The following is a 14,249-nucleotide window of genomic DNA, read 5'->3' as shown; positions in this document are numbered from 1 at the left end:
ACCTTTTTGAGATACATTGGATTCATTTTCAACAATATCAGTTAAACAAAAAGTAAATACATAGTGGTCTATAGAATATTTGTAAGATGCATGTTCTATAAAAAAGAAGATGTGGTATGATTGCCAATGAGACAACTATCTACAAAAGATCAAAATGACACAAACATTAACAACTATAGGTAACCGTACGGCCTTCTAGCAGGTTCATGGGTAAAGTGAACTTCTGTCACTCATATAAATTGGACAATATCAGTAAGACAAACAGTCAATACATAGTTGTCTATAGAATATTTGTAAGATGCATGCTCTAGCAAGTTCTTTTGTCGTTGACCCTAATTGCATCGTTCACTGACGAAATTCCATTTTGCGGGACTAGTTTAAAAATAAGCATAGTTTTATTGAAAATGAGAAAAACTAACCAACAATGTTTAAAACAAGTAGACCTGGGACGTCTGTAGTTACTTGAGTGTATGGAACTATATAAGGTCTATATACATAATACAATTGAGAATGGAAATGCGGAATGTATCAAAGAGACAACAACCCGACCATAGAAAAACAACAGCAGAAGGTCACCAACAGATCTTCAATGTAACGAGTAATTCCTGCACCCGGAGACGTCCTTCAGCTTGCAATGTAGAAAAGTAAACGCATAACAATAGACATTTTAATTACACCTTATGTAAGAATCTTGGATTTTGATTGGTTGAAAGCCAGTGTATTTTTCACCAATTTACTGTTATCAAATGAATATCGTTCATTTTTTAACGCCGCCGGGGTATTTACCGAAAGGATATGCCTTTTTTACCCTCTCTGCCGCGGTATTTGCCAAAAAATACTCTATCCGACTGGACGCTTGTAACGTCACGATCATCAGTGCGTTTTTGAACATTAACATTCGGTGTAATTAAACAGATATAGCATGCTCTTGAGGGGTATTTGCGAAAAATACCAGTCTTGAGAATGAATTTCCCTCGCCTTACGGCTCGCGAAATTAAACATTCTCTCGACTGGTATTTTTCGTAAATACCCCTCTTTAACATGATATATCTGTTTAAAAATCTAATACAATTCAATACAATTCAATTCAATACATGAATTGATTATGTTCTGCATAAGTCAGTTTAAAAGAGACTACTTACAATAGACAACGATATGTTTTACAAAGTTACACTTCAATGTTGCGGTAAATCAGATAATTTGTTTTCTGCATTTTTGTTACCGATAGGCAAGTAATACATCCTTGTCAACAGTTGATTTGATAAATTTTCACCTTATGAACTGGAAACGTTGAATGATGATATACTACAACTGATTCAAAAATATCTATGCTTTTCATAAGGATTTTGTATATACAACATGCATAACACAACACTACAGATAAAGTACAATGTCATAGAGAATTAACATCAGTCTTTCAAAGCTGAAAGTATTGATGAAAAGGTGCTTGGTGCAATTCGAGCATCAACTGACCATAAGCCGTACTTATTCCCTGAGAATGAAATAGTTGCTGACGACGTACCATACAGGGCTACTAAATCTAATGCTCCTCTAATTGCTTCAAAACGAACAACAGTTGTGGTGTCTGACTTGAATTGTCCACAAAGAACTTTACCTTCAATAAGTAATTTCTGGCAGGCACCAATTGGAATGGTTTTAAATTTTAACGTGTATGGCTGTTTGTCTGAGAATTCTAAAGATCACCTCATTTTACACTTTGCAAAGTTTCTTGGTCGACCAATGAGTGAATATATTTTACTTCGTGCGATATCAAGCCATGGAACTAGTTGGACATTTTTGGAAAGAGCCTTGGAACAATTTGGTTTCAAAAGAACCGAATTTTATGGGAAAGGTTTAGTAAGTGTCAGACGAAAAATTATAAGCTAACTGTAATAAATTTTACGTAATTCTATTAAGTTTTTTCATGTAGTTTCTATTTTTTTAATGTGAGCAGCAGTATATATAGCAAACTGCGTAAACGTTCTGTAGTAGCGAGTTTATTATGCAACTTTTTTCAAAAAAGCTTGACAGAGGATATTATGACCTTTCACATAACACAACACTACATATAAAGTACAATGTCATAGAGAATTAAAATCAGTCTTTCAAAGCTGAATATATTGATGTCAATATGCTAGGTCAAGTTCTAGCATCTACAGACTATAAACAGTATTTATTCCCTGAGGATGAAATAGTTGCTGAAAACGTACCATACATGGCTTTACAATCTAATGCTCTTCTGATTGTTTCAAAACGAACCACGGTTGAAGTGTCTGATTTGTATCGTCCACAAAGAACATTACTGTCAATAAGTAATTGCTGGCAGGCACCCAAGGGAATGATGTGTAATTTAAACGTGTATTGCTGTTTGTATGAGAATATCAAAGAGCACCTTATTTTACATTTTGCTAAGTTTCTTTGTCGGTCAATGAGTGACTGTATAGTACTCCGTGGAATATCAAGTGAAGGAACTAATTGGACGTTTTTGGACACTGCCGTCGCAGAATTTGGATTCAAAAAAACGGAATCTTATGGAACAGGCGTAGTAAGTGCCAGAAGAAGAATACAACACAAAATGTAATAAAAAAAGATAATCGAATACAGCTTTTTGTGTAGCTTCAGTAGCAGCCATATCACACCATCATAGATGGCCACCTTCTTACGTTCCCATTAGTATCAAGCACATTACTACATTCTGCTTTCAAATGAATTTGACAGAGTCTAATTGTTCTAAACATGTATTTAGAATATATATACTTTACATGTAATTCAGTTCCAAATGTTTATACGGATTAAAACGTGATGTGTCTGAAATAGTTTTTTTGTTCAACTCTCTATCTGCTGTCGTTCTTGTAAGATGTGTTATATGAGCTAACTGCCAAACAAAAGCAAAACCTTCAGTTAATTGACGAGGGACCGTTAAAAGATTTTAAGAAGAAATTAACAAAATGTTGAGAAATATCTGTGCAGGTTTCACGACGCAATCAATTTCATTTCTGAAAATGTGACCCCGTATACGAGTACTAGTACTTGACACCTGTTTGTTATTCGTCAATGTGACTAGGACACAATTGATGAATTATGAGATCATTTTGACTAGTAACTTATACGACCAAACATAATTTTATGGCGCAGTTTTTTCCAGAAACACCTTTTTTGGTTTACTCTCTGTCTGATTAAAAACTGTCGTTTATGTCATACGGGTTTTCATGAGCTAGTTCCCTAAACTAAAACCTAAGTTAATTGATGTGGTCCATATTATAACACATTCTAAGCTTCTTGTAGTAGCCAGAACATTATGACGCTGATTTTGAACAAATGTGACATAGGGTAATGTGAGCTTTTGTCATTTATTGGCGTCCGTCATACCTCCGTCTAGGTATGTTGTCCAGAGTTTTCCTTTCAATTCTTACGTCCCGAAACTGTTCAATGGAATCATATCGAAATTTGTCTCTTTCATCCACTTTATTCACTAGATCTATTCAAATTTACATTTTCGGTTTAAAATTACAGTTTTTATTGATATCTTGAGAAGTAAAAGAATATAAGAAAACTAAATGGAGAAAATGGCCCAACGAGCTACATTTGTGTACATGTATTATCTACCCTTATTAATGGATATGCTTAATCTTTCTCATTATATATACGTTGATAACGTTCTGCATAATTCTTTACTACACCTTCAAGGTAATGATAGATTGTAAAATAATAAACCTCCTAGCTAAGTTCAGACGCAATTTAAAACTGTGAGTATTTATAAATGAAGTACTCTTCCGCAAATTTGTGATTATTTCCTGACTAAATGTATATATGTTTGTCTTGTAAGTTATTTATTATCAGTCAGGGGCGTTACTTAAACAAGTTAATTTTTTTTAATTACTTATATAAGTAATTTTTGTTTTAAAAAAAAAAAATACCTACTAGAGTTATTTTAATATTCAATGGAAACATAGACTAAATGAAGTTATCATGATTTTAAACAACATTTTATATAAAAAAATAAAGAATTTATCAGATTTGAGAGGAGTATAGAGCTAAAGGGTTACTTTAAAAATAATGACAAAAATATTACTTGAATAAGTTATTTTATACATTTTTGAAAAAATAGCAGTAACACATATCTAAGGCACATATGTATTTGATTTGGGTTACAAATTATAAATAACTTCAGGTCTTAATTAATTCACAGGTATCTTTCTATTTATATCAGTCTACCTTCAAGATTTTAGAGGAAAATGATAATTCAATTGTCCCAAGAGACCAATCTTTGATCCAGAAGCGTCGGTATGAAAGATAAGTGCGTCGGAAAGTTAATTAGTGTTTCGGAAGAATTAGTTTTTATATATCAAGGGAAAAATAACCAGATGACTGTGAAAATTATTTAAAGCTAGTAAAATCTTTATTATTGAACACCTATAAAAATAATATTTAGAAAAATAACTTATATAAGTTATATTTAAATTAGCCTCGTTTTCAACATTACTTGTATAGGTAATCTTAATTGTTACTTGTTTAAGTAATGCCCCTGACTGATTATATCACTGTCGATTAAAGTACGGCATATACGAATACAAAATATTCGAATACCTTAAATTTTGAAATGTAGGGTGTAGTAAATGGAACAACATTACAGCCACAAGTGGTGTTGGTTTTGTTTGTATATTCACATAGATTTGTTTTAATTCATTAGCAAAAAACCTTTCGCAATTAAACCAGAAAATTACAAGGTTATACAACAATGTATAATGCCATACAAAAGCAGTGATTATGTATCAATTTTGACCTATTGAAATTGTTACTGCATCTTGAACATTTGAGACAGTGAACCTTGTTTGTCTTATATCAAATTTAATTGTTTGTAATTGACTTATATCTGACGGACCAAACCCCTTAGATATAAGAAGCTTACATATAACATACCAGGATTTAACAATAAAACGGTCTTTCGTACGAGCACGTCTTATCATAACGATACTGTACACTGTACGCCATATATATGAAGAACTCAAATTTATAGTTTGTTCCAAATCTATGACAGATTCCTAATCTATGGCAGATATGACGTCATTTTTTTTTTTAATTTATGGTAAATTTTGTGCAAAGGAAGGATAATGCTGAGTACAAATACAAGCACTGACTTGTCTTGAATAAGTTGAATTGTACGACAACGTGAGCATGTCTATAAACATTTGAGAAAAAAAAATATATAAAAATCAACCAAATCGTGATGTCAACCATTTAAAAGTGTAAAAGTGATATACCATAATACAGAAATCAAGATTTAAATGATCGTCCTCGGAAAAAAAGCATTTCATAATATCTGCATGGCACCTGTTCAACCCATTAATCCAAATGACTACAAAAAAGGGAAATCCCTTAACAAACATAAAAGCCATTTTGTTTTAATTAATTTTCTTTTAAACAGTATGATTTTTTTCTGAATATTTTAAACACAGGACTTCAGGAAAGTTTAAGAGACAACATGGTGTTATTTTATTGTGACGTTATATTTCAAATTTTTTCTCGGAAAATTACGTAATTCATTAATCTGCCATCGATAAGAAGAAAACCAAAATCTACCAAATTGAATGTCTTAATTTATCGTGACAACAACAAAACTAGAATCTAATAATGTTATTGTATTAGTAACCAGTATAAGTATTAGGGAAGGTGGGGGACTGACTATCCTTTTGTGTATAACTGTGCCGACAGCACTTGCAAAATCGAACCCTGTTCTAACCAGAAAACATTGAAAAACATATCATGTTCTTAACAGATATATGGAAAAATATACCCTGTTCAAAACCTTATAAAATAGATGCTGTTCTAGACCCGGATTCTAGACTGTATCTTAAACAGTTATATAAGTGATCATGTTCTAAACAAATACTTTGTTATACAAAGACACTGTTATGACCAGCAGGGCATGAAAAAGTGACCCTGTTCTAATCAGCAAGACATGAAAAAGGGACCCTGTTTTGCCACACCCTCATACCGTTAAAGATATAGGAAGTACCCCCTCGTTCCCACCCCGGATACTCATGGGCGAGTGAATAAACGTGAAGAATTTTGACTAGAGAAAAGATTGAATAATTTACCTATTACTTGGGTTAAATTGAACTACATGTACTTATGTGTTAAAACAGAATTCGAATAACTATTTAAGTATAATGCAAAACACTGTCCTGATAAACTTTAAAACTTTACACCAAAGCTGTATTTGAATATTATCACCTGTATGTTCGGACTTTTGCACGCTTAACGTAACATTAATGAATGGTTTTATGTGGCTTGGTTTTCTTGGTAGAATAACAGTAACATTAGTGGTCTTGTCTTGCTATGTTGTACTGATAACAAATAAACCGTTTATCATTTTTTGAGAAAAAAAACTAAGGCTTTTCTTATCCCAGGCATATATTACCTTAGCCGAATTTGGCATAACACTTGGGAATTAATTTGGATCCTCAATGCTCTCAACTAAGTACTTGATTGACTTTATAACTATTGGGATATGAGCGTCACTGATGAGTCTTATGTAGACGACACGCACGTTTAGATTACTTAATTATAATTCTAGTACCTTGATTACTTATTATATGAAAAACTTTTAAATATTTCAGTCTGAAATTTTTAATTTGTATGTTTATATTAACATTTTTACAGTGCATACTTTTCTGATATAAGTTTTTAATTGACTCTCTATGTGGCATACATTTGAAATGGATAATATTCATGGATATTGTGACCGTTTAATATCGGAAAAAAATTAAAATCCGTTTGGATATGCTCCTCATTAGCAGGAGGAAGATACAGAAAAGAAGAAGCAGAAACCGCAATGGACAACAGCCTGATAAGATGTAAAAGGGTGACAAAAGAAGATTATGAGAAAGTGATGGCTATCATACCTCCCTCTGAGATCTATAATGGCAATGACTATCTACCCGACTATTTCCATATACTAATTGATATGCCAAACAACGAGATGTATGCTGCTGTCATAGGAGATAAATTTGTATGATTATATTTCAATTTAAGTTTCAGGAAAACTAGTGTTTATTCCTCTACTTCTTTTTGGAAACAATTTACAAAACACTACCCAACATCTTTAGACAGAGTATCAATGATCACTTTAAAAACGAGGTTGTCTATAGAGCATCGGGAGTACAAGGAGATGGATGCTGAGACAAACTCATTAAACAAATGCAATCTACATATCTTTGGTAGCTTCAACTGGTTTGTAAAGTCATGACAAATTTGTGTAATTTAAGACACGTAGAAAGTAAATTCACAAAAATACTGAACTCCGATGAAAAAAACTGGAAAGTTCCTAATCAAATGGCACAATCAAATGATAAAACACAATAAACGAATAGACAACAACTGTCATATTTCTGACTTGTCACAGACATTTTCAACATTCATTTTCAAATTTAAAAAAAATGTTGATTGAAACTGGTTTTATAGCGCTTAACCTCCCAATTGTATGACAGATGAATCAAATTCAATTATATTTTCAAGTATATGTTTGACAATTCAATGTTTGTAAACAATTCAAACAATTAAGAAAAAAAGATTATAAAAAATGATGTAAGCATTATCATTGTTTACCTATATTCCCTATTGTCTCATCTCATTACTAATAGGCGAGTGACATTCAGACCTAAAAAAATATTTTAATGCACCTATCTAACACACAGCTATATTGTATATCATTCGAAAGGAAAAAAGGTGTACATTCCATTTTTCCCGGTCGTAAAAATGAAATATGGTGCATTTTTTTTAAATTGGCGTCAAAGGTCATTCATAAAAAAAATTGAAAGAAAAGCACTTTTGTAGTATTGTTGTTTTATTTGAAGCAGCTGGTAATATAGCTAATCTAAATTTTACTTTACATGATACTATGATAACGTCTCTCTGATTCTTAGTTGCATATCGTTCATGGTTTGGCGATAATTGACGTCATTTTGACGTTTTCACTCTGCTATATGTAAAACGGTACTTTTCACAAAAACGACATATAATAACAGATATTTGACCTAACATGTGTAAATATTTGCTATAATTGATGGTGTGCCATGCAAAATAAAATAATATGATGAAATATTTGTAAGTTGGACGAGTAAAAGGGAGAGAAAACAACGCAATAAAGAGAGTAAAAAGTAGACTTCTTTGTCACATCAATAGTGAGAATAGTCTCTTGTTTGTTAACAGCCTACAAACCGTGTCAAGATCGGAAATCACTATCTTACATGTTTAATACAACCACAAGCAAAGTTTAAAAGGATATATGAATCACATTTTAAGTCTGTCCGTCCGTCAGTCTCCACTTTTTTGCGGCCCGTGTCGAATTTAATCAGGTAACTTAAACATGTATACAGATATACAGTTGATCCCAAAACCAATGATTTCAAATATAAAATGCATTGCCTTGAACTATAGAACTGATGTTAACACACTTAGTTCAGAGATGTATTATGGGATGACACGTGATTCTTCATAAATTAAATCAGTTCATTTTAACAGTGGCATTGACATTTGAGCCGTCAAGTTTTCAAACATTGTTTGATTCGTTCTTGTCTGTTTTGTGTCAGTTCCATATATTTTGAACCTTTAAACCAGGGTTTTCCAAACTAATTATGCATATACATCATATAATGGGGGATGGTTATAATATCAGGTAACTATGATATGGATCCAATCATAATGGAGGCCTGTCCGCGACATATATAGCTGCAAAACTAAGGTTTTTGCATTGTCAAGGGCCTTTTATAGCCGATTATGCGGTATGGGTTTTGCTCATTGTTGAAGGTCATACGGTGAACTACAGTTGTTAATGTCTGTGTCATTTTGGTCTCTTATGGATATCTGTCTCATTGGCAATCATACAACATCTTCTTTTTTTTATATTTACTAATCAGAAACAGAAGTCGGGTTTACAAAAAAACTAAAGACAAGATTCATCGCAAGTAAACTGAACTATTCATGACTTGCGACCAGCTTAAGTCGTAAGATTTGTTGTGAAACTGCCCCCAGATGCAAAATGAGAATGCGGTGATTTACAAACTAAACTTAGGTCCCACGATGATCCTTGTTTTGACACTTGGGATTATATACTTTACAAACACTTTAATTTCTTAACGTGTTTTTTTTTATTATGACTGCATTTATTTTCACTCACGTTTGTGCAGTCAAAAGTTTTGCAGTTAAATATGCAAGCATTAATGTCTTACCAGTATTCAAAACTTAGATATATATATAGATTTTTATCAACTTATATGGATATAGTTCGGCTAAACCTATATATAGTTTTTTTGTCATTCTGGAGGATTTTCTGTGAATAATCTATTTCTTTAAACGAAACGAAATAAATTTAATTTATTACAAATAATGCAATTTTCTATTTTGTGATTTTTAATATACGACAGTCGAATTCATATTTTAAAACTGAGCCTGTGAAGCTTTTGCTTTACTGGAACAATTTTTGATACTTCGCTGTTACTGACATAATTCTGTGTAACAGCTGTTTACAATGATTTCAGTACATGTACAAGTTCCATAATGCATATTTTTTTCCTTCACAAGAACAAATTTATTAGATCATGAAGTAAGTATAACATATTAAGACCTTTTTTGTCATTCGTATTCACACTTAGGTAAACCTACTGCCGTATTAGTTTGTTATGACGCCATGTCTTTGTTTGCAAGCTTTCAGAACATGTAGTATGAATGATGATGCACTTGGTGGTAGGCGTGACACGATGGCAATCTTTTTGGTTCGAAGTCTGATATTATGTAGCTTGCTCAAATCGTCTCGTTTAGACTTATACATACGTATTTTTGGGTTCGGACACTTTAGAGTTTTCTTTCAGCACCGATCAACATGTCAATATGAATTTTGTTTAACATGTGATAGACCCGCTATCTATTGATGATTTCGAAAGCGTTTCAAGAGAGTTTTCTTAGAAACACAGATATATGATGAGCTATATAACTTGTAAGAGAATAAACTGCTGGTAAAAGTACGTATTTTTGATAAAAGAAACTATACATGCACAATAAACATGGTGCATCGCCAACCATAATTCACACTGGTTATAGAACTCGTAAACAGCACACAATTGTTCCATGTCTACAATACAACGAAGTGTCAGATCATCGTCGACGCTCTGACATTACTCCTCTTAAATTGTTAATCCGTATTTAGAATAAGAAGCCTGATGATATCATATTATAAGCCCGGTACCTTTGATTAGTATGATTAAAAGGACACTATGATCTTTGTATACCAGAGACTAAATGCTTTGAGGTAAACAACTATAGCTTATCGTATGGCCTAAAACAAGAAGCAATAGCCAACACCGTATAAGCTTTTTAAAGGTTCTAAAACAATTTTAATTAGATACCCAAAAGCTTGAATCATGCTCAAAACTACAAACAAAAGCAAAAATCATAAAAAGCAACTAACGACAACCATAATGAATAACAAATCAATTTGAAAGATATTAGGCATCTGATCGCTTGTTTACGTTAGACAGGTGTTTCGTCGACATAAGACTCATCGGTGACGCTCGAACCAAGAAAAACTTCGAAGAATATTTAAAAACACGTAATCCTATTTAAAATACAGCTTAAGATATATATATACCCCCTGAGGTAGAACATTTATGGTTTTTCAAAAATCTACGAAGAATTCAAAAATGTCAACTGAATGAATAGATATCCCCATATATTAAAGTATGTATAGCATGTCAACTTACAGGTTCTTGACGTGTCCCTAGCACATACACTATGCTTCCTCACAGGTTCTTGACGTGTCCCTAGCACATACACTATGCTTCCTCTAAAATACTGACCAAATTTGCACCATCAAGTCTACCGTATGCGATAGTTAAAACGGTAGGAAATTAAAAAGTTGGACATATTTCACGTTCAAGTTCATAGTAAAAATATCAGATTTGACACATTTTTGAGTACTTTTAGTTGCAAAACTAAAATGTGCATTGATTCAATTGAGAAAGAAGTATTTTTCAATAGTTATTCATAATCTCTGCTTTTTGTAAGTGCAAATTGACTAAGAACAGTAAGACATTGGTTTTGTACCAAGAAAAAAAGGCGACATTTCAGCTTCTATGGTCCTTTTAATTAATTTTTTTATACTTTGCCTAACATTAGTACCAAAAATATTGCCTTCGTGGTTATTCATACTCTTTTTCAAAGCGTTTAGGTCCATTAACTTGAGGGAAATTAACAGAGAAAGCGATTTCGGAAATTTGATTGAAGTGTTTAGAAAATGTATAAAATCCAGAATAATACAGTGATAATGATATGTCTTAAACAAGTAATGAACTCTTGAATAATACGAACATCATTTTTTTTGGTTTCCAGCCGAAAATATCTAAGAAATGAAAAAAAAATATGAAAATTGGCACCATTTTTATAAAAAAAATCCAAAATTGTTACAAAAATCTTTTTTTTCCGCGAAGATTACTTCTTTTATTTTTAAAAAGTATTTTTTTATACATTGACATGGTGAACGTACATAATTTTTTGCATTGTGACAACAGAAAACAAAGCTACATGTTAATTTTTTCACGCTTCAACACTGTTGGTCATTTTTCAATTTGGAATTATTTCTCGATTTTAATTCAATTTTTACAAAAATTGCACCGTACGATTTTTTTACGACCGACCAAAAAAGGAAGTTCAGATATTATACTATAACATATAAAAAATTCAGCTGTGTGTTAGGTTGGTGCATTAAAGTCACTAACTAAGCGTCTTTTCTGAAAATGTCACTCGCCTATAATGACCTTTGTTATGGTTAGCAGTGTCTAACAATACGAATTATCTTATCCTGATAAAAACCCAATATTTCAGGTTATACATTTTGTCAATTTCTTTAAGCAGGATTATTCAACGATTTTAAATAGGAGTTACATGACGTGCGAGGAACAGAAAATGCAGACTCATCGATAATGGACGAATTCATTACTGTTTGGGGTCATGTGGCTTATACTTTGTTCGTGCTGAATGGTTGATTTTTTATTGTCTTTTTCTTAAACTGATATATTGCTGATTGGGCTTATTAAGTATTTCTGTCAATTGTTTATTTTTGAAATAGATACAAACAGGGCAATTTAGGAGCCTGAAATATAGTGTTAGTGATATTAAATGATATGTCATACTCTAGGTAGGATTGACTTTAAAGACAACTATAGATAGTGGTAGAAGTGTAGTTACTAGGGCAGTGAGAGTTTCCAAGAACTATGCTGGTAAAGGAATCGCTGGTATAATGTCTAAATGGATGGATATAGGAGGACCTCTTTACCGACCGGAAGTAATTTGGCATAAATTTACTGCAAATAGAACCCATTCACCATTACTTCAACTGACTGACAAAGGAATCCACATAAAAACATCAGAACAGGTAAGTTTATCAAGTTTTCTACCTCCAATCTTACAAAATGGGGTAGGTAGGGAAATCATTTTTTGTTTATTATATTCATATACTTGACAACACATCCAATGAATATACGCCGTTAAAAAAGAGGCGAAAATTATCAGAGGACATTCAATAGATATAGGAAGATGTGGTGTGAGTGCCAATGAGACAACTCTCCATCTAAATAACAATTTAAAAATTAAACCATTATAGGTTAAAGTACGGCCTTCAACACGGAGCCTTGGCTCAAACCGAACAACAAGCTATAAAGGGCCCCAAAATTACTAGTGTAAAACCATTCAAACGGGAAAACCAACGGTCTAATCTATATAAACAAAACGAGAAACGAGAAACACGTATATATTACATAAACAAACGACAACTACTGTATATCAGATTCCTGACTTAGGACAGGTGCAAACATTTGCAGCGGGATTAAACGTCTTAATGGGCCCAAACCTTCTCCCTTTTTCTGAAACAATAGCATAACATCACAACATATAAAACATACGATAAAATATCAATTAGCAGACTTAACTCAATCAAAAAACGTATAAGTTAAAAGAAACTGTCAAAGTAATGGCTTAAGAGAAAAAAATAACTTAACTCAATCAAAAAACCCATAAGTTAAAAGAAACTGTCAAAGTAATGGCTTAAGAGAAAAAAAAAACAGATACGCAAAAACACAACATAAAAGCTAAAAGGTTACTTTGATAGGAATCTACATTAATTAGTATTCCTCCTATAGCATGGTCCAATGAATCTGAATTAGTAAGCAATGTTCGATGTTTTCTGATATAAGTTATCTGCAGAAGTCAGTGCAGCTACTTACAATAGCCAAAAATATTTCTTACACTTCTGTCTGTAGATCTCATGTTTTCGACAATATGCAGGCCCTGTCAACTGGCTCGGCGATTGAACTAATAAACAATGATGCTGTAAATCAGATAGTATTATGATCTGAATTGTATACTGCTGGCGAGATATAGTTCACCAGTGATGCCCGTTTTATTTGATTACTTTTCGCTTTACGAACTAGTTAATTAATGTTAATAACTTATAATTATAAACATGTATTCTTTTCAACGTTCTTACGTTTCTAGAAGTAGTGAGCACATTACTTGATTCTGCTTTTAAATCAATTTTATATGTTCCATTATACATGTATTTAGATTTATTTAATTTATATGTAATTCAGTTGCATATGTCAATACGTATTATTATAAGTGATGTTTGAAAACGCTGTTTTGTTTACTCTCTTATTCAATAAATGTAGTTCATGCGGGACATATATTTAAGAGTTAGTTAACAAACCAGATACAAAATTAAATGTTGTTCATGTTAAACGCATTTCAGGAGCTTGTTCCCAAACCAAAAGCTCAAGTTAAATAATGAATAAGGCAACAGTAATATACCGCTTTTCGAAAGTCATAAATCGATAGAAAAAAACAAATCAGGGTTACACACCAAAACTGAGGGAAACTCATAAAATATAAGAGGAGAACCAACGACACAACATTAATATGTAAGACACACAGAAACGAACTAAGTAAACGAACTATGTTAAAAATAACAATACAACATCAAAACTAAATACATGAAATTGGTATATAAAAGTACCGTGACAGTTCTTATAGTAATGTGAATTCACACTCAAATATCAGAGGAAACAAACGACACAACAGAAGCCATATTCCTGACTTGGTACAGGACATTTTTTAAAGAAGAAAATGGTGTGTTGGACCTTGTTTTGTGGCATACCAAACCTTCCGCTTTAATGGCAATGTTACATATAACATTAAAATGA

At 32.3% G+C, this 14,249-nt stretch overlaps 1 protein-coding gene across 1 annotated transcript; it reads left to right on the top strand.

Moving 5' to 3' along the window:
* Positions 1-3,714: 3,714 nt before the first annotated feature.
* LOC134689930 (uncharacterized) lies at positions 3,715-13,834 on the top strand. The gene is made up of 4 exons (XM_063549896.1): positions 3,715-3,746; positions 6,798-7,012; positions 12,191-12,427; positions 13,799-13,834. The coding sequence occupies exons 2-4, from the start codon at positions 6,836-6,838 to the stop codon at positions 13,832-13,834; spliced, it is 450 nt and encodes a 149-aa protein (XP_063405966.1). The 5' UTR covers positions 3,715-3,746; positions 6,798-6,835.
* Positions 13,835-14,249: the final 415 nt, after the last annotated feature.

The sequence above is a fragment of the Mytilus trossulus genome, chromosome 11 (genome assembly GCF_036588685.1).
Source record: "Mytilus trossulus isolate FHL-02 chromosome 11, PNRI_Mtr1.1.1.hap1, whole genome shotgun sequence".
NCBI lineage: Eukaryota > Metazoa > Mollusca > Bivalvia > Mytilida > Mytilidae > Mytilus > Mytilus trossulus.
The sequence above is the reverse complement of the archived record's forward strand: the minus strand, read 5'-3'. Positions and strand labels throughout refer to the sequence as shown.

Excerpts from the sequence above, each read along its gene's own strand:
- LOC134689930 (XM_063549896.1), top strand. The coding sequence starts at position 6,836 with ATGGACAACAGCCTGATAAGATGTAAAAGGGTGACAAAAGAAGATTAT. Across the intron at positions 7,013-12,190 it reads CTGTCATAGGAGATAAATTT|GTAGGATTGACTTTAAAGAC; the intron begins GTATGATTATAT and ends GTCATACTCTAG. Across the intron at positions 12,428-13,798 it reads ACATAAAAACATCAGAACAG|GAGCTTGTTCCCAAACCAAA; the intron begins GTAAGTTTATCA and ends AACGCATTTCAG.